The sequence below is a fragment of the Cyphomyrmex costatus genome, unplaced genomic scaffold, assembly GCF_001594065.2.
Source record: "Cyphomyrmex costatus isolate MS0001 unplaced genomic scaffold, Ccosl1.0 scaffold157, whole genome shotgun sequence".
NCBI classification, from domain to species: domain Eukaryota; kingdom Metazoa; phylum Arthropoda; class Insecta; order Hymenoptera; family Formicidae; genus Cyphomyrmex; species Cyphomyrmex costatus.
In genome coordinates, this window is record NW_017275576.1 from 166,833 (window position 1) to 185,903 (window position 19,071).

General features: G+C 32.0%; 3 protein-coding genes across 6 annotated transcripts in view; 1 reads left to right on the forward strand and 2 right to left on the reverse strand.

Annotated features, from left to right (window-relative positions):
- The window catches only part of LOC108771356 (uncharacterized protein CG43867), a 29,211-nt gene extending 17,318 nt beyond the window's left edge, over positions 1-11,893 (forward strand). The window contains exons 3-20 of one of the 4 annotated variants that reach the window (XM_018536613.1): positions 618-785; positions 1,205-1,390; positions 1,613-1,824; positions 2,306-2,540; positions 2,714-2,888; positions 3,035-3,271; positions 3,601-3,892; positions 4,090-4,363; positions 4,685-5,074; positions 5,914-6,087; positions 8,428-8,720; positions 9,302-9,635; positions 9,852-10,091; positions 10,256-10,392; positions 10,494-10,623; positions 10,773-10,982; positions 11,057-11,192; positions 11,521-11,893. In XM_018536613.1, the coding sequence (XP_018392115.1) occupies positions 618-785; positions 1,205-1,390; positions 1,613-1,824; positions 2,306-2,540; positions 2,714-2,888; positions 3,035-3,271; positions 3,601-3,892; positions 4,090-4,363; positions 4,685-5,074; positions 5,914-6,087; positions 8,428-8,720; positions 9,302-9,635; positions 9,852-10,091; positions 10,256-10,392; positions 10,494-10,623; positions 10,773-10,982; positions 11,057-11,192; positions 11,521-11,585 (3,888 nt within the window). In that variant the 3' untranslated portion in view covers positions 11,586-11,893. Of the gene's footprint in view, positions 1-617; positions 786-1,204; positions 1,391-1,612; positions 1,825-2,305; positions 2,541-2,713; positions 2,889-3,034; positions 3,272-3,600; positions 3,893-4,089; positions 4,364-4,684; positions 5,075-5,913; positions 6,133-8,427; positions 8,721-9,301; positions 9,636-9,851; positions 10,092-10,255; positions 10,393-10,493; positions 10,624-10,772; positions 10,983-11,056; positions 11,193-11,520 lie in introns of all 4 variants that reach the window. The other 3 variants (XM_018536615.1, XM_018536616.1, XM_018536614.1) reach the window with 3 other exon arrangements.
- Positions 11,894-13,907: 2,014 nt separating this feature from the next.
- Naa20A (N-alpha-acetyltransferase 20 A) lies at positions 13,908-15,254 on the reverse strand. Its single transcript, XM_018552263.1, has 6 exons — positions 15,070-15,254; positions 14,953-14,977; positions 14,526-14,616; positions 14,307-14,436; positions 14,090-14,226; positions 13,908-14,013 (listed from the first exon to the last, which is right to left on the reverse strand). The coding sequence occupies exons 1-6, from the start codon at positions 15,120-15,122 to the stop codon at positions 13,928-13,930; spliced, it is 522 nt and encodes a 173-aa protein (XP_018407765.1). The 5' UTR covers positions 15,123-15,254; the 3' UTR covers positions 13,908-13,927.
- A 2,102-nt stretch (positions 15,255-17,356) lies between these two features.
- Spase25 (Signal peptidase complex subunit Spase25) lies at positions 17,357-18,917 on the reverse strand. Its single transcript, XM_018552264.1, has 3 exons — positions 18,835-18,917; positions 18,074-18,378; positions 17,357-17,878 (listed from the first exon to the last, which is right to left on the reverse strand). Exons 1-3 carry the CDS (start codon positions 18,871-18,873, stop codon positions 17,635-17,637), a joined length of 588 nt encoding a protein of 195 aa, XP_018407766.1. The 5' UTR covers positions 18,874-18,917; the 3' UTR covers positions 17,357-17,634.
- Positions 18,918-19,071: the final 154 nt, after the last annotated feature.

The following is a 19,071-nucleotide window of genomic DNA, read 5'->3' on the forward strand; positions in this document are numbered from 1 at the left end:
GGGGGGGATACTTATTCCGCTATCGAAAATACTTGTGGAAATTATTTAACGGCATATATAAGAAAATGCACGTAGATTATAAATAATTTTTCACTTAAATTATTATATATCATTTGAAAAAATATAATAATACAATGAAATATTTGGAGATACGTTTAGAAATATTTTTTTTATAGAAATATATTTCTACAGTAGGTACATTTGCGTAACAAATGCCATCTAACGATCAAGTAAATTGTCTAAACGATTGAAAATAAAAAGGTCTTCAAAAGTTTCAGAAAAGTATATTGATTTTTTTATATTTATAATTTAATTTTAAACGAATTTGTTGCATAATTTATTAATTTAATAATGATTAGTAAAATCTTTGGAATATTTAAACTTCTGAGGACTGACGGTTTCTTTGAACATTTCTTCTATGATTAAAGAAGAAGCGACTTCAAATTACCACAATCATTGTCGGAATTCGTGGAGATAACAGATGATTCACCGATGATCAAATCTAAATATAAGATAGTGTTGATAATGTTGTACATTGAAAATCGAACGTCGGCGTCTTCAGGAAATGCAGCATTAATATGAGCATTGAACGCTTGCTTACTCTCTGTCCATTTCAGGTACGGATGATGGAGGAGCGGCTAGTGAAGGGTGAGTACTGCCTCAGCACATCCGGCGTTGGTTCTCCGCCGCACTCGCTGCCGTCGACCTCCGGTACGCAGAATGACAAGATCGAGGAGGTCCATTGTGCCTGTATTTCAAAGCTAGAAACTCAAGTCGAGGAACAGGTAAGTCATAATTCTCACTGTGTCAAAAAACTATTGTAGCGAAAAACGCTTTTCTGAGTGATACAAATTAATTTCATCTTATTGAAATAAAAGTTTTCAATCTTTTCTTTGGCAGCTCTCTATAATTATTGAACAACATTGATAGTTTTGAAAAATAACATTTTAATATAAATTAACAAAAAATTTTTTTAATGATTATATGAGTTTAATAAATAATCATTTTTTTAATAATACCTATTTTAAAATATATTATGCATCCAGCATTTTTTCATTTGAAGATAATTGCATGATTCGCGTTATCTACGATTTTTTTAAAAGTTTGATGAGATTATCCATAATCTGTTAAGATATTTGATGATAACTCGAATGGGTGCGGATCGGATTTCTTTTATCAATCAGTCAACGTCGTTTGTTCACAGAGGCAATTACGGTTGCATGACGCCAGGCAAGTGGAAGCGAAAGCAGCGAGGATAAAAGAATGGGTCACTAATAAGTTGAGGGAACTGGAACAACAAAATCAACACCTGAGGGAACAGAACAACAAGTGTAACCAGCAACTCGAATTGTTGCGCAATCATATAACTAATATCGGACTTAAACCTCCCGTAAGTTTTTTAGATTATATATAAATTCATAGAATTTCTTTCTTTTTAATTAGTCTTTATATAGCAATTAAATAAAAAGGTTACAATAAATAATGCCTATTTGCAATTATTTACAAATTATTTACAATGTTAGTTATTAGACGAAAAAAGTTATATTGTGATTGATGAAACTTTAATAAATGTAATAGGTTCTTAAACAATAAATTCTCTGTAAATCTTCAGGCACCAACGAGAGCGTCATTGTCCTTGGAAGTGGATCCCACCTTGCGTATCGATCGCAGACGATCGGAGAGCTTAGAGGGTACCCCGCAAACGGTACCGGAGTCCGTGCAGAATACTGTAGCGGAACCGCAAACGAGTACGAAGCACCGGAGACATTTGTCCGCTTGCGGTAACATCCAACGAGGAGTCGCGACCGCCAACATGGACTCGAGGTAAAACTTTTGTCCGCACGCGGGCGTATGCATGATAATGCTTTAATTCTTACGAGACTAAACACATATCTCGCTACTTTTAAGAGCACACTAAATGCATTTGGCTCTCGTATCTCGATTCTCCTTGGGAGGCCTCACGACGTGATAGCGGCGCCCGAGTTTTCGAAATGTGGTACCCTGTAACGTCCTGGGACTTCCTGAGGGGATCCGTCGTCCCACCCTCTTATTATACTTTTACTATTACGTGTATTTTATTTCTCATATTTGTTATATTTATACATTTATTATATTATAATATAATGTTTTGTAAAATTTTGAATTAAATTTACGTGCTTTTAATTTAGTGAACAGTAGAATGTTTTAATTTAATAAACAGTGTAGAATTTAAAGACGCGCTCACGTACATACATACACTCTACACAGAAGGTAATTGAATTGATTCTGTGCTTTATACTTGCCGCTTCTTTTTATTCTCTCTTAGTCTACTGTCCGAGGAGCTAGCCGCAGCGGTGGAAAACCTGGTGATGTTGCCAAATATGTCTGGTGTTTCGGAGGCCAGCCGAGACAGCGGAAGCTCGGAAGCGGTGCACGACTATGCCGAAATATATACACCTAGTCGAGAGGGCATGAACTGGCTGCAAGGAGGCGGACAAGGTCCTCGTCCGCCGACTCCACCATTACATAGGTTTCCTAGCTGGGAGGCGAAAATATATCAAGTAATGATATAATTTCAGTCTTTCTCAAATACGTATACAAATGCAGTGAAAACTGTAAAAATTACCGAATTAGTTTATACGTAAACTGTGCACAAACTACTTTGAAATAATCAAATTTTTTGTATATTTCATATTAATTTCTGAAATAACTAAGCCTCGATAACTATTTGTAGGTAGCGGACGGTGGCCTTGGCATCGGGCCACCGACAAATGAGGAATCCGCACCTTCCACGATGACCACCACGACGAGTTCGTCGAAGCATTCTCAGGCCACAGGACACAACTTGACAGCGCACAATTCTCAAGGCTACTGCGATATTTCTGTTCCAGTATATGCTACTGTCAAAGGTAGATCATACAAATATTAATTAACTTTTAGAAGTTAGCATAAAAAAGGAAAGTACGCAAGTCTAGCAAAAATATAATAAAAATCACATTTATCAATAGTAAATTTGTAATATTTGTCTTTACCCATCATATATATATTTTTTTAGGACGTGCCAGTCAAATCAGATCTATGCCTTTCGGCGATAGCTCTGATGATAGTTCGGACGGCGAGGAACATCCGAATCAAACCGAAACTAATACTAGAATTACCAATAGCTCATCCGACAATACGGATTCCTCCCTCGGTAGCGGAAGCAGTCCTTCGAAAAGTATTAAAACAACCAGTAGCCTCAGTCCCGCAAAAAGAAGTTCTAGCGGATCTCCTAGTAAAAGCGTAAAACGTGGTGAGTTTAATTAATATGATTTTCCTTCTATCTGTTATATCATTTTTTAACAAAAAAAAAAGTATATTATAATAAGAATAGATAATAAATATTTGTATTGCATTTAATAAATATATCTATAATTATTTTTATTGACAAACATATTAAATTAAAAATTAAAACTTTATTATAATTATTTCGATAGTATCTTACACATTAAGAAGTTGAAAGAATAATAGAAACATAAAAGAAAATCGTTTGTTTAGGAGCATTAGGAGAAGGCGAATGCATTGAAATTCACATAATAAAATATTCGGCATCCAACAACTTTAAATTCGTTTGATTTGCAGATACTTCTCTGGAGTCAGGTTTATCCGAGGATTATGCAATACCTCCTGATGCACTAAGTTCGACATCTCTAGAATCTAGTATGCCTAGCCTTCTAATGCGCGTTTCTGGCGAAAGTCCAAAGAGACAGGAATCACTGGAGAAGACGGGTCATCTAGCGAAATTAGGCGGCAAGTTAAAAACTTGGCGGAAGCGATGGTTTGTACTGAAAAACGGTGTATTAACGTATTGGAAGAGTCAAAATGATGTCAACCGGAAACCTCAAGGCCAAATAATCTTGGACGAAGTGTGCAGGTATGCGATGAAATTAAGACGAATTTATAAATCACTGAGAAAAAAATTTATAAAATGAATAGACATAACATAAAAAATATTATAAATATTTAAAAATATTTTTAATATCTCAAAAAAACATTAAATTTGAGTACATTTAAATTTTTTTTTTTTTTTTAATCCATAGTTTGATATCTATTATTTTTATATTTTTTCAGAATCAATAGAGCTGAAGGAGCTGCCACTTTTGAAATAGCTACAGGTAAGAAAACCTATTACTTGACTGCCGACTGCATCGCCACGATGGAAGACTGGATAAGGGTGCTGCAAAACGTGCAGAGGCGAAACGCAACAAAACTTTTGCTCAGCAGGGAAGATAATAAACCAACGATACAGGGTTGGTTGACGAAGGTGAAAAACGGCCACGCGAAAAAGTGTTGGTGTGTGCTTATCGGCAAGATGTTCCTTTACTTTAAGTGCCCCAGTGATACGGTCAGTATACAAATAAACATGAACATAAACGAAATCATTATTAAATGCGTTCTCGAGACACGACTATACAACTAGCAATTTTTGTTATGATGAAAAATTTAAATAAGATTTAAGATGATTGATTAATTACTACTTTAAATTTAGTATCTTATAAAGTCCAGGAAAATATTCGTTGATCACTTTTTATTTAATCAGTTACTGTAGCTCAATAACAATTGTAACAGTTGTGTTTCTTGAACATTTAGTACGTATTTCATACTTTCATAAAAAAAATGTTTTTACATATAAATAATGTATTCAATCAATTCATTGAATCAACAGAATCCTATCGGCCAAATCAATATGAGAGATGCTCGAGTGGAGGAAGTAGAACATGTTTCGGATAGTGACAGTGAGGAGAGAGATGCCGAGTGCCCACACGAAAGAACAATTGGCATCTTTCCGACACATCAGGGTCCAACTTATTTACTGATGCCACATAAACAGGACAAGGACAATTGGCTCTACCACTTGACAGTGGTGTCAGGAGGTGGACCGAGCGCGGGCACACAATATGAGCAACTGGTGCAAAGACTAATGGAAACTGACGGTGATCCCAGTTGTGTGCTATGGCGGCATCCCTTACTGTTACATACGAAAGAGAGCATCACGAGTCCGCTGACGAGCCTAACCTCCGAATCTCTGCAAACCGAAGCCATAAAACTCTTTAAGGTTGACACGTTCCCTCGTTTTTTTTTTCACGATTGCTTGCGGTTTATGCCAAATTTTTAACACTTCTCTCGATAAAAATAATAGTTCTAATTATTTCCAATATTCTAATATGTTAAGTTTTACATATTACTTCTAGAGAGAATTGTGATTTCTATATATTTTTTTCTATCCTTTTATTCTCAAAACATGGATATGTTTGTCTTATTTTAAATACGGTATTTTTAAATTTACAGGTTTTATTCAATTTTTGTACATATAGATAATCTTTTTATATTAATTATTAACATTTATAATGAAATCTAGATTTTCTTAGCTACATTTTCTACACAATTCGGTTTTTCTCTTTCTTCATTTATATATTTTTATTTTATCTTATAGCGTTTTCCCTTGGGATACACTGGGTGGTAGTCTTACATTGGACTAGTTGCGTGTAAGCCCTACACTTGACTACACTGCACTAGAGTGGTGCACACTAACCGTGTACACTATTTCATTATTGCGCTAAGATTCTGCTCCCGGTTGACTTCCAATTTCAAATTTTAAATGTCACACTGTCTGTACAGTTCTACACCGTCCCTTTGAGGCAGTGTAATAAAAACGCACTTCGTACATAAAATTTGCACTATATTATGGCCACGGAAACACGTTACACTGAATAAGTTTGCCTACCACCAGCCGTGGAAACATGCTACACTGTCTGAGTGTTGCATTGATGGGTGATAGTGCAACCAAGAGAAAAACGCTATAAAATGCAGAAAAATGTATAGCAAGGCGTGACTAAAAGGAACAAGCTTAATTAAAGTATCACTAAAATAATTAACACACTTCTAATTGTACAGGCCTGTCAGCTGTTTATGTCGGTGGCAGTAGAACAAGCAGGTATCGACTACCATGTGGTACTAGCGCAAAATGCATTACAACAATGCCTAGATCAGCCTGAACTTCAATCTGAATTTATATGCGCACTGGTAAAGCAGACAAGTCGTCACACCCAACACCGTTTGGGCGTACAGGTAAAAAAGGCCGCCAGACTTGTGTCACTGGGTACTGCGCGCGTTGTAAGTCCTGCTTATTGTTTAACAAAAACAATCAACCATCCTGTACCATTTTTGAAATTAAAACGATACTCATCGATCGTCTGTTTTTTTTATCTTTGATAGATCTCATCTGTATCTCATATACATCATTGATCATATTTTCAATATCGATCATTCGAACGGTATTTCTTTCAACGCGGAAAATGGTACACTGGGTATGCTTAGTCAAGTATTAAAAATAATCCTTCCAGGCGTGGACACTGAGTAGTGGTTTAGAATGGTTCAATTAAAAATATAGCACTCGATAATACTTAGCGACAAAAATATGTCGCTATTGTCACAATACTTGACCAAGTTTAATGACTATTTTAGTTTTAACAATCATTCACACATTTAATTCTAATTTGCCGCTTTAAGTGTGCTGTCTTTTAGATTCTCACTCTATTCAATCGCATGCGTTTATACTTCTGTTAGGCATCACGATGGTGTTAAGTTTTTCATTTACTTTTTATCATATATATTTTAATATTTATACATCATACCCGATCAAATTACCCTAACGCCCATCATGTGAGCTGAACATATTTCGACAATTATCATAATATAATTGATGTGAAAGTCTATTCATCGCGTCTGTTACATCTGATGTACGTTATATAAAATGTAATATTTTTTTCTGAATAAGAAATCTGTCAAAATACGTTCCGCGCCACACACACACACTTGCAGAATGGTATGTTGGTGTACATGAGGACACACACAGAAAGAAACATTTTTAAATTCTTTTTTTCTAATTTTTCACACGAAAAATTTTCCTTTTTTATAATAGCTGCAATATATAGTTACTTGGATATTCTCTGTTTGAATGCTGCTTAGAGATTTAGATTCTTATTGCCGGAATATATATATTAGATTATTTTAACAAATAAAAGTTATAATCCTTTACACACACCTTTCCAAACAATACAAATTTCCAAAAGATGTCATAAAGACGTAAAAACATCTAAAAAGTGGTTCAAATAAATCACTTCAAAGATATCTTTTAGATATCTAACAGACAATTTTGGATTCTTTGTTTTGTTTCCTTTTCCTCTTTTTCCTCTCTGCTATCCTTTCCTCTCTTCTTTTTTATCTATCCTTCTTCTTCCAATTTAATTGAAAAAAAAAAAAAAGACAGTATGTACATGGACAGTGTTGTCCCGAATTTTGCATCACAAGACACAAACTTGTGAAGAAAAGAGTCTTAATCGTCTCATGTAATGTCAACGGACGTAAACGCAACGCTTTACAATTGGTACGGTAGATTCACACGGCCTAAGAGCTTTTCTCATTGACACATTTTAATTTTCATGCAATTTTTGAGGGTTTATACCGAGTACGCGTTTTTATTCGATTAACACGTAGAGTTGTGCGGTGAAATTTCGATTTATCGTGCTTATTTACTAACTACTACCGAAACACAATTAATTCAATTAATTCTACTTTCTAGTAATGCAAATTAAAAAAAAAAATCTAGACGTCGTGTGAAAAATTAATTATTTAAAGGAAATTAATTAAGATTTGTTCTCCAAAGTAACAAATTTCTAATTTTCGAGATTATGAAACGATTTTCAAGATTATTATTTCTTTTATTCTCTGTTTATTTTCGTTTAATTTACTCTTTTAATTAATTCATCAATATTATTTTTAAAAAAATCACTCAATCAAAAAATTAAAACAATTGTCGGTCCACATTGTATGCACTTAAATTGTTACATCTTATTCCACAAAAATAAATAGAAAAAAATCTTAGGAATTTGAAAAAATTATAGAGAGAAATTTTTTCAGATTCTTAAAAAAAGATAAGATCACTATTGCACTAAAAATCTTATTTAGAAAAATTATTTGTTTAATCACTTATGCGTAACACAAGTAACGCACATATGATAAGAACAGAAATGAGCAGAATATATATACAATGCAATAGAAAACTAAGAATCTTTAAATTAATCCTCGCTTTCTTTCGAAAGGCAGAAATTTGATTTGGCAGAATTAATCTTTCATTCTTTTAACCCGCTGTTTTTTTGCAAAATGTACATATTCACGATTCTAATAGTATCTATGCAGACATATGGAGAATGAATATCCATCTACAAAATAATAAATGTAAAAAATAATACAAAAGCTGAAGAGGTAAATACATGCATAATACAAATTATCAAGATGTTTCGTCACTCGTGTAAAATGTGTCGCGTTTACCCTTTGACGAGAAGTAGTATACTAGGATTGGCTGAGATATATGCCAGGACGTAGTAGTATGCCAGCATACCATTGCAGCAGCTCCTCCTCTGCGCCACGCAATCGCTCTTCACCTGCGATACGCAAAGTCCCGCGGCAAATGGCAGCGGTGAAAATGCGGACGCGCAATCAACGGCCTCGACTTCTCACAGTCCTCCGCTCACGCAGGGCCACTCGACCTCCACTATCTTGGACTGCAAAACTAATCCCGCGCAGTATGTGCTTATCCAGGGATGGCAGCTCCTGGCACTCGCCGTTTCCCTCTTCCTGCCCAAAAATAATCGACTACTATGGTACCTGAAACTGCACCTGCAGAGAAACGCCGATAGCAAGTAAGTGAGCCGATCGGAAAGTGGATCGATCATTGTAGAGGGAAATGTGAAAAAAGCTCTCAGATCATTTCACGAAGAAATAGGAAGAAAAATATCTCATAAGAAGAAGAATAATTTCTAATATTTGCGCTCTGATTTATTATAAAGAAGATATGGTAATATGGGCTTCCATCTATTTTATAATTTTATATATTTTTTTTAGCTATATTTAAGTTAATGATATTACAAATAGTAATTTATTAATCTACATTTACTTTAAACACACTTGAAATAATTAAAACTGTTTACAAAAAAAATTCTTTAAATGAAAAGGAACACTATGGTGTGACTATCAGAGTGTGATGATAAAGTGAACATTCCGTATATTTTTACAGAATCTAAAACTCAGAATTTGAAAAGTTTTCTACATGTGTTGCTAAAACTATTTTGATATAATCTTTGTCTTAGCAATAAATAAATCTATTTTAATTGATTCAATCAGTCTATGTCATAAAATCACGTTTTTTCTGCAATGACAGATCTAATTATAATTTTTGTTACTATTGATTCATCTTGTATCACATTGGATTGTATTATATCAGAACGGAATGCGGCAAATATGCGGCTTACTGTGAGAGAGCTTTGGAGAGAACATTGCAGAACGGTGGTAGAGAAGTAAAACCGTCAAGAATGGAAGTACTTTCAATACTTATGAAAAATCCATACCATCATTCATTGCCACACGCCATACCAGTTCACTTTCTGAATGGCACCTATCAGGTTGTGAGTTTTGACGGTAGTACTACAATAGAAGAATTTCTGAATACTTTGAATCAAGAAATTGGCTGTAGGGATGTTCATCAATCCGGTTTCACGCTATTCAGTGATGACCCGATCGAAAAAGATCTGGAACATTTCATCGACCCAGAAGCGAAGGTTTGTGAAAATTGAAATCATCTTTCACGTCAAATTATTCGTATCACTTGAGACTATTCCTATAAAAAGAATACCAAATTTTTATCAAATATATGTATATTAATAAGATTGGTAAAATGTATTTTTAATGAAACTTATAAAATTAACAATTTTAAGTAGAATAAGAACTTGTTATTCTACTTCAGTATTTAAAACTTGATACTAATTATGCTTCAGCTGTGTGACATTATCTCAAAGTGGGAGACAGCGTTACGAGAAAAAGGTTCGGGAAAATTCGAGAATACTAGAGTGATACAATTAACGTACAAATCTCGTTGTTACTGGCGGCAAGCTGCTAAAATGGAAACCGACAAAGAGAGGCTCTTGTTGTGTTATCAAGTGAATCAACAAGTTGTGCAAGGAAAGTTTCCGTTAAATCGTGAACTCGCATTTGAATTGGCATCGTTGATGGCACAGGTACAATTTCATGTTTTTAAATATATTGTAAATAATTGTAGGTATGTATTTTATTATTATAAATTTATATATTTATTGTTATTGTAAAATTAATTATTGTAAATAATTAAAAGGATAATTGAATCTACTTATTACTCTACATGATCATTTAATCAATTTTACAGATTGATTTTGGAGAATACAACAATGATAAAGCACGTGGAAGCGGTCCTGGAAGCAATCCGCATCATCTCGTACTCCAAGCTCTGGATAAATTTTATCCAATACGCTATCGAGCAAACATTACCGCCGATCAATTGAGGTGAATAATTGCTAAACTCAATTCAATGTAAAAAGAATATTTATTTTTACATTAAATTATACATTCCTCGCTTTCGTAATAAATTATTTTGACTCCATCAGGGAATTGCAGGAGAAGCTACAGGAAAAGTGGATTGCTTTAAAAGGACGTAGCGTATTGGATTGTGTTCGTATATATCTCACATGCACCAGAAAGTGGCCTTTCTTCGGAGCTACCTTATATCAAGCAAAGGTATAATGACGTTATTACAAATATTTTATAATTAGGAACAAGATGATTAATAATAGATTAATAGTATAATAATAATAATAGATTAGAACATATTTTGGGTAATTATATACGTATGTGATTTAATTTCATTAAAAATTTTTTTTTTATAGTTGAAGCAAGGCGATTCTGTGACAGTTTGGATAGCGGTTTCCGAGGACAGTGTAACGTTGCTTGAATTACAAACAATGGCTATCATGTGCCGATATAATTATGCAAATATAGTAACGTTCGGTGGTTGTTTAGATGATTTCATGCTCGTTGCTTGCCCAGACGAGGGTGCAGCCGAACAGAAATTGTTGTTCGCACTCTCTAAACCCAAAGTGCGTATAATAAACTAACGTCTCATGAAAAGTTAATAATTTAGAAAAATATTTATTTTATACATCTTTTATAGATTTTGGAAATAACATTATTGATCGCTGATTATATGAACGCACTGGGCCACGCATTACCGGGTACTCCACAAATGAATACTCTAACACGCAATGGATCACACCGATCTATCAAATCCACTCTAAGACCTGCGACTGGTCGGTAAAAAAAGATTTCTGTTTTGTAAACATGTTATATAAAATTATAATTATATAAGATTGTTTTGAAAATTGATAAATAAAAGAACAAAATTAAAACATTAATTCAAAATAGTTACTTTTGCTTAACTGTTTCTTGTATCATGATTGTTGGTGATCGATCTCTTCTCAGAATTAATATCTAGATAAACAAGCTACAAGTTAAAAGTTAAAATTAGTAGATCTTTACCTAGTTCTTGTCTAATAAAGTAATGATTACATATTAATCAGCAATTAACTCTAATTAATATTTTACAAAAACAATGTTTAATGAATTTTATTTTTGCAGGTTCAAGCTGTCTTCCAACTCAACCTGATATATTGAAATCTACGCCAGATCACCAAAGACCTTAAAATTGCATCGCGTTAATTTTTCGGAAAGACAATGAGAATGTTCCTTGGATTTGCGCCAAGATCTGATTACGATAAATATTTTGTTTGTCGTTTGTACTATATAAAAGCAGCGTAACAGTGCAGTATTAGTATCGTACACTGCGATGTGCGGTGCATTGTTTTTTTTTTTTTTTTTTTTTCTCGAGAAGTCGCAAACCTGTTCAAATCATGTTTACGTTTACGTCGTATGTGCATGTAAATTAGTATTGACGCTTATAAAAATGTATTTGTGTAAATATTTAATAATAAGCGTAACAGGTAACCACGAATGACCGTGTTGGTGATTTAAAAAGCGGCTGAAATCGAATCGAACACTGAAATCGATCTGTAACACTGCCTAATTTAGTATGCGCGATTACACATCGAATAGTTTCATCCAGCGGTTACGTAACAAGACTTTTGCTACGCATTTATATATCAAATGAAAAACAAAAACGAAAGAATGCGTAAAATGTTGCATAATAGCGATATATTTACACCGTATCGTCTATCATGTATATATTAATCAAAGTTATTAAATGTTTAGAAGTATATTTCTCGAATGAAAGACAGCGATGCGTTCTTTCCCAATTTTCGATGTCGAATGGAGCACTTCTGAGCCTACATGAACGTTATCGCACTATGTTATAATATGGACATAATCTTTTAATTTTATTTAAAATTTTGTTCTACTTTTATCAACAAAAAAGTCAATTTTATTTAAATTTATTTTATCAAAATAAATTTTCATAGATTTAATTGAAATTCAAATAAAAGATTTAGGTTTAAAAGAGAATAGAAATTTAAGTCTCATGTGTGAGAATTTATATTTAATTGAAATTTGTACATTTCATAATTTAAATTTATTCGAAATTAAATTCGATTTTGTGATATTCTAGCAAAGAAAAAAAGTGTAATTCAATACAGAAAAGAAAAGATTATTTTATTTTAACAATCATACATATATTGTAATAATAAATAAATCGGAAAACGGAACTGTCTCATTGACAAAAAAAAAGAGATTGATTACATTTCTCTCTTCTCATTTTTAGATATTTGCTTCTTTTATGTGAGGCTACTCATGAACTCAATCAACGAAGAAGAAATCCGATATACTCGTATTAACTTTGATAACAGCTAGTCTCGTATCTGATATTTATTTAAGGTGTTAGCGATTATGTGGTTTTTTTTACAGGTACACGACCAAATAGATGTAATTAGGAACGTAATTTACTATTTAATGTAACTAACGTTACGTTCCTACGCGTAGTACGTGTGCAACATTGTGTATTAAACATACATAACGATTATAATGTTTACATACACACATATACACACACACACACACACACAGAAAGAGAGAGAGAGAGAGAAGTTTTGTACTCGCGTTTGACGTGTCCTACGTAACTAGTAAACGTCTTCCTTCTAGCAGTTACAAATTATGAGCTGAAAGTAGGGCTTTCGTGCAATACGTGCAAAACTTCTACAGTTTTGTAATCTTCGAAATTACATCACTATGCGTCTGTTTCAAGTGGAATAACGGATCTCGATTTTTCGAAGGATCTCTGGAAGATGTTTTGAAAATCCCTCAGATCTTCGTGATCTCCTTTTTAAATATTATATTTGGATGGACTAAGGCGCGCGTATACTTGGCTTCAGTTAGCATGTTGTGAATGTTTGTATGAATAATTCGAACCTCAGACTAATGAGAGCAGTACAAAGATATGCAAGAACGACATTTTGTCTTTAATTTTTTATATAATATATCGAATGTGCTGTTGCGTGGGTGATTAGCACCCGTGTATCATGACATAGTTGAAGGAATCGTGCGTGTATTACACTCATTTATTCATGTAAATATCACCATCAGAACGGACTTGCGTTTCTAAAAAATTAGTAGAATCAAAATAGAGAGAGTTAGCAATTTATACAATCGAGCTCTGTTTGAATCAGATTCTACCGAGCCTATCTCAGCTTATATTTATATTTATTATTTATTCATATGAAAAAGGTATGAGCAAGGCAAGTGGAAAACTGTGTACTATTATACAGAAAAACAAATAAACTGCACATTAATACAATTTTACAGACATCGATAGCAATTGTCGAACTATTCATTTAAAAGAGACAGGGAAGACTTTTTAAAGACATCCGTTTTTATGATGTAAAAAGGTCCATTATAGACAAGAATCATAAGTATTTAACATCTATTTCTTATGTTTTTGTTAATATATATTTATTTATTTTATAATTTGTACATAATTAGATAATTTGTATATAATTTACTTTTTAATTTTTGTGACAATACAAGAAGTTCCAACGTTTCAATCCACTTCTTCTGGTCTTACAGGATGTGTTAATGGAATCATAGATTTCTTTTTTACATCTTTTGACAAGGCTTTTCTCATATCTAAAAAAAAAGATAATATCTATTATATCTCACACATACATAAATTTATTTTAGATTTTCTAAAGAAGAACTATACCATATGCATCTTCATCTGGATCTCCATTGTAATATTCTAATACTGTCCTATACACAATGTATCCTAATTGTTGATACATTGTAATAGCCACCTTGTTGCTTACTCTAACAAAGAGATCCACAAAATATGCCTGTTTCCTGATTTAAATAAAAATATATATATAACAAAAACTATTGATAAGATTACAATTAATTAGACATAATAAATTATGGTTTACTTTTCTGATACGTCCTCAAGATATTTCATCAACATTGCAGCAAGACCCAACCTTCTATAATCAGGTGAAACTGTAAGGGCTGTTACATGACCATGCCAATTTTCTCCGTGACCTTCAGCCTTTCCCATGACTTTGATAATTTCAAATAATAATGTTAACTTTAAATAATGAAAAAACTAGCTTTATTCATAAGAATATATTGGAAACAAATAAACTTACTGTAACCCATAATTTCACCACTTGGAGATTCTGCCACTTGAATGTATTCCGGCCAATGTGAAAGATAATGCATATAAAACGAAAGTCCATACTAACAAACGCAGAAGATCAAGGAATATACAATGAACAGTTTTGATATTATACCAACAAAATGTAATTCATAACATAAAAACACCTTAATTTCCCATTATAGACAATGTTTTTTGAAAATTTTTATTATAAATAAACCAAATATATTTTAAATAAAATTATTTATTCATATAGATAAAAAGATTTTAAAATAATTTTTTTTTATCTAAAATTTATTTTATATTTTATTTTAAGAATTTATCAAATGTTTATGTATCATGATTAATATAACTTTATAGACTTATGATAAAACATATCAATATGTTATTCATTTTCTGTCAAGTAAAATAAAGGATACTGTTTCTGTGAGTGGATCCAAATTCCTAAAAATAAGAAATATCGTAACAATTGACAACAATAAATAATTATCGTTCGACTAAATAACAGGTTAGAAGAACTTGTCAAAAATACTTACACATTATTAAATTTGAACAAATCATTGCACGTGAAGGGTCTAAGTGTCGTCATTTTCGAAAATTGTAAAAGAAATAATTTACTTTATTCACTTATCGATAAAATTTAGTTCAAAACGGATTAGTACGAACAGTTCGAACAATTTTTACTGTTCCATGCTAGGCTATGTTCATGTTCCCAGGTTCCCACCAGTTCCCACCCGAGTGCCATCTATTGATACCAACTGAGTGAGAGCCAGTTTTATTTACAAAAATAATCGATTACGCCCATCACTATAAAAGACTGTCAATTAAAATCTCTCAGTTACAATCGTTTTAAAAATATTAGAAGAATATATTGTAAGAATGTATTGTATATAGAAGATAGAGCGCAAATTTTGGAACACATCTTTTAGGGAAGTTTCAAAATATTGTCAAAATTATTAAAGAGATTGTCATAAAAGGCGAGAATTAAATTGACATACTTTATGAGTCTCGAAAATTTATCAAAATTATTAGAATATATCCTAAAAAAATTTTTTTTAATTCTGTAGGTTAAAATTCTAATTTAAATATAAAACCAGTTTTTCGATATCGGATATTGATGCAATTTCATCAGGCGTCTACATATACAGGATACAGAATTTCGGTACTCCACTTTCCCCAATTGTACTAGATTTGGTCATTCGTGATGTGGAACTCATGGTGGAAGGATTATTCCACCATGTGTGGAACTAGAAGTTAGGAATACAATTTCCGTTTTATTATCGATACGTTGACGACATAGTTAATGGCAGTGCCCAAAAGTATAATTGATTTCACACATAAAACATTTAACACTAATTTTACAATAGACTATAATTTATTCTAGAAATAAGTGGACAGAATAAATTTTCTGGATCTCACCATTATTAATAACTATAGCATTATAAAATTTGACTGATACCACAAGCCTACATTCTCAAGGAGATATTAAACTTTTTATCCTCACACTCTCTTTCTCAAAAGAGGCATAATTATAGAAATGATTGATACAACATTTTAGTTATCATATTCTAAATACCATAAAAAAACATTGAGTACATAATCAGTATCTTATTAAATAATAATTATCCTGATTTAATTTTTGAGACTATTAATGCATGTTTAAAATGGTTAATGCAAAATTACATAAAAGAATAGAAGAAAGAAAAGAATGTTAACAGTAATGAATATTTGTGGTGGTTTTTTTAATACCTTACATTCCATCAATATCAGAAGAATTTAAAAAAATCAGCAACAATTTTAATACAAAATTAATTTTCACCAGCTTAAACAAATTAGACATTTATAAACGTTTATAAACGTTATTAGAAAGACATTCTCCCAAGAGAAAAAAAGAAAAATGTTTATAAGACACTAACACTCTCATACTGAAGGTTTACACCATAATTATGTACAAATTCTTAAGGATATAACATACCTAGTTTTGAAATATTTAATTGTATAACTTCTCTAAAATATTTATAATTGTATAACATCCTGTTTTATTGATTTTATTTTTAATTGTCTTCTTCTTCGTGAAATAGGCTTTAAGTTTTTCTAATTGTAAGATTAAGAAATCTTTTGAAATTCCAAAGTCTTAGCTTGGTACTTTGAGCACTTGACTTGAACTTCTTCGGTAACTTCGCTAGGAATTATTTAACGCCGGATCTGAATGGCACTGGTGATTATAGATCTCTTAATCACTAAGTGGAGCCATTTTCGGTTCCTTAAACGAGAAAAATATGTGGGCGCAGGTGGGATTGAACTCGGATCTATAGATCGCGAGTTAATCACATTGAACCATTTAACGCACAATTCTAATTATTTTTATTTGTTTTTATTTATGACGTCTCACAATTACATTTATTTTTATCATTAACTTATGTACTCACTCTTTATATTTATATTGCTGACATGTCTTTATATCGTAATAAAATTAACAGTTAAAAAGTAGATGCTCAAATGTAAGCTTTACATCAAATAAGTTGATCAAATTAATGTAATTTGCGATGAAACCGACTTGTTTTTATTGAATTGATTGACTCAATGTTTTAAGACATCTTTATGTTATGAAAAGTTATTTACTCTATACGACCAAAAAATCTACTCAATCATTACCAATTTAAATTTAACAGAGATTTCAACATCAAATCTGTAAATCTTATGTGACTCTCAAACAATAAATGCAAAGGAGGAATATTAAATTTGTATCAGCTGAGAATGATTCCAAAGTGAGTTGAAACATACTAAAAATTGTTATTTCAATGGAATAAAATAGTTATTTGAAAAAAATCACTTCTTATTACTGTGCGTATTAACAAAATGTTCTCTCGTTCGCCCTTAATTACTGGAATTTATGGTTTTGTAATGTTCGTTCTGATTTCAGGTATTGAGTATAATAATTATAAAACATGAATAAAAATGCTTAGCTTCTTATTTTTGTGTTATTTATATTGTTATACGAGGAATTGGAAATGAACATTACATATGCCTCAGAACATGACCAAATAAACTGTAGATGCAATAAAATTTCATGCAAAAAAACTTAATTATTTATTCCCACATTATTTGTCCTTTCGTTGTAACATTAGACTATCATGCATATTTACCACTATATCTTCTACAAAATCAGATATCACCCCACCATTAATATCGATAAAATTTGCAACGGATTTTGTCACACTTGTCGTATAAGAGATTCCCGTTGATGCGTTTTTAACTGACAATACCAGATTGTACTTGTCATCATATTTTTTTAAATACGAACTTGCCTCCCAAATCATGTCGGGATTGAAACCTGCTGGATCTCTGAAAGTGGGAGAGATTATGACATTTTACACAATTCTACAAATCTGTATTTATATTCAGTATTTCTTTAAAATAAAACTTAAATGAGTAAAATATGAAGTGTAAAGAAATGACAAATAATTTAAATGAAAATATCATAGAAATAAAAATAGAAAGAAGCTTCGTGAATTATAGACTACAAATATATAAATTTACCTTTGAACTGCAACTACAAATATGCCTTTCTCTTTAAATGTAGTATACAATGTCAAGACTCCCATTAAAAGGAAATACAAACAGACACAGATTATTAAAACATGTTTGCAGGCAGGAAATGGATATAAGTAATCACATAACAGTGCTACAATAGCTGTAGTAACAGTAATCCCGCAGATGAATAGTCTTCCATCAAACAGACCAAAATGTTCTATGTAATGATATTTCTTTGTTAGTACATCCTTGACTACATCATCCAAGGCATTTTTCACAGCAGAGCCATCCCATTTATTGATTCGTAAGCCCTGCAGAATAAATGCCTTTTATTTTGTTTTGATAATAACAAAATAAAATTTATTTTATACAAACACAAATTATAAATTAAAGTTGTAGAAAAGTTACAGTTATATTGTAATGAAATTATACAGATAGAATTTTTTATTATTATAGAATACATACATCTTGCTTCAATTAAAAAATTACAAATTTTATTTGAATTATAAAAATTTGCGAATTATGAATGATGTATTTGAAGTACATTAGAAACAATTGTATAGTTAAGCAGAGATCTATTAAATATTAAAATAAAATCTCAATTGTTCGGAGTACATATTCTACCATACGTGGCAATATAAACGACCTTATTGTCAACGAAATGAATAACGGTTCGATTCGAAGTAACAATTTATTTTCATCGAAATGCACGTGTGATTTTATAATCGTGAAATTTCAAATGAGAATGATTTAAGTGAGAAACATACGACTTTTTTCTCCGCTATATCACGCTCCATCACGACCATAAACTCTTGATAATCGGGCTTGATAGAACTTGGTTTGACTCGCTTGATAACGGGGATACATCGATCAGGGGTACCGTTATTGACCCTAACCTCAAAACTGATTCTAGTAACACGCATGGGCCGTTTGAATTCCTGTACGGAGTTATCAGCAATGTCGAGTGGCTTTTAGAGATTTTGCGATTTTTATGTTCAACAGCC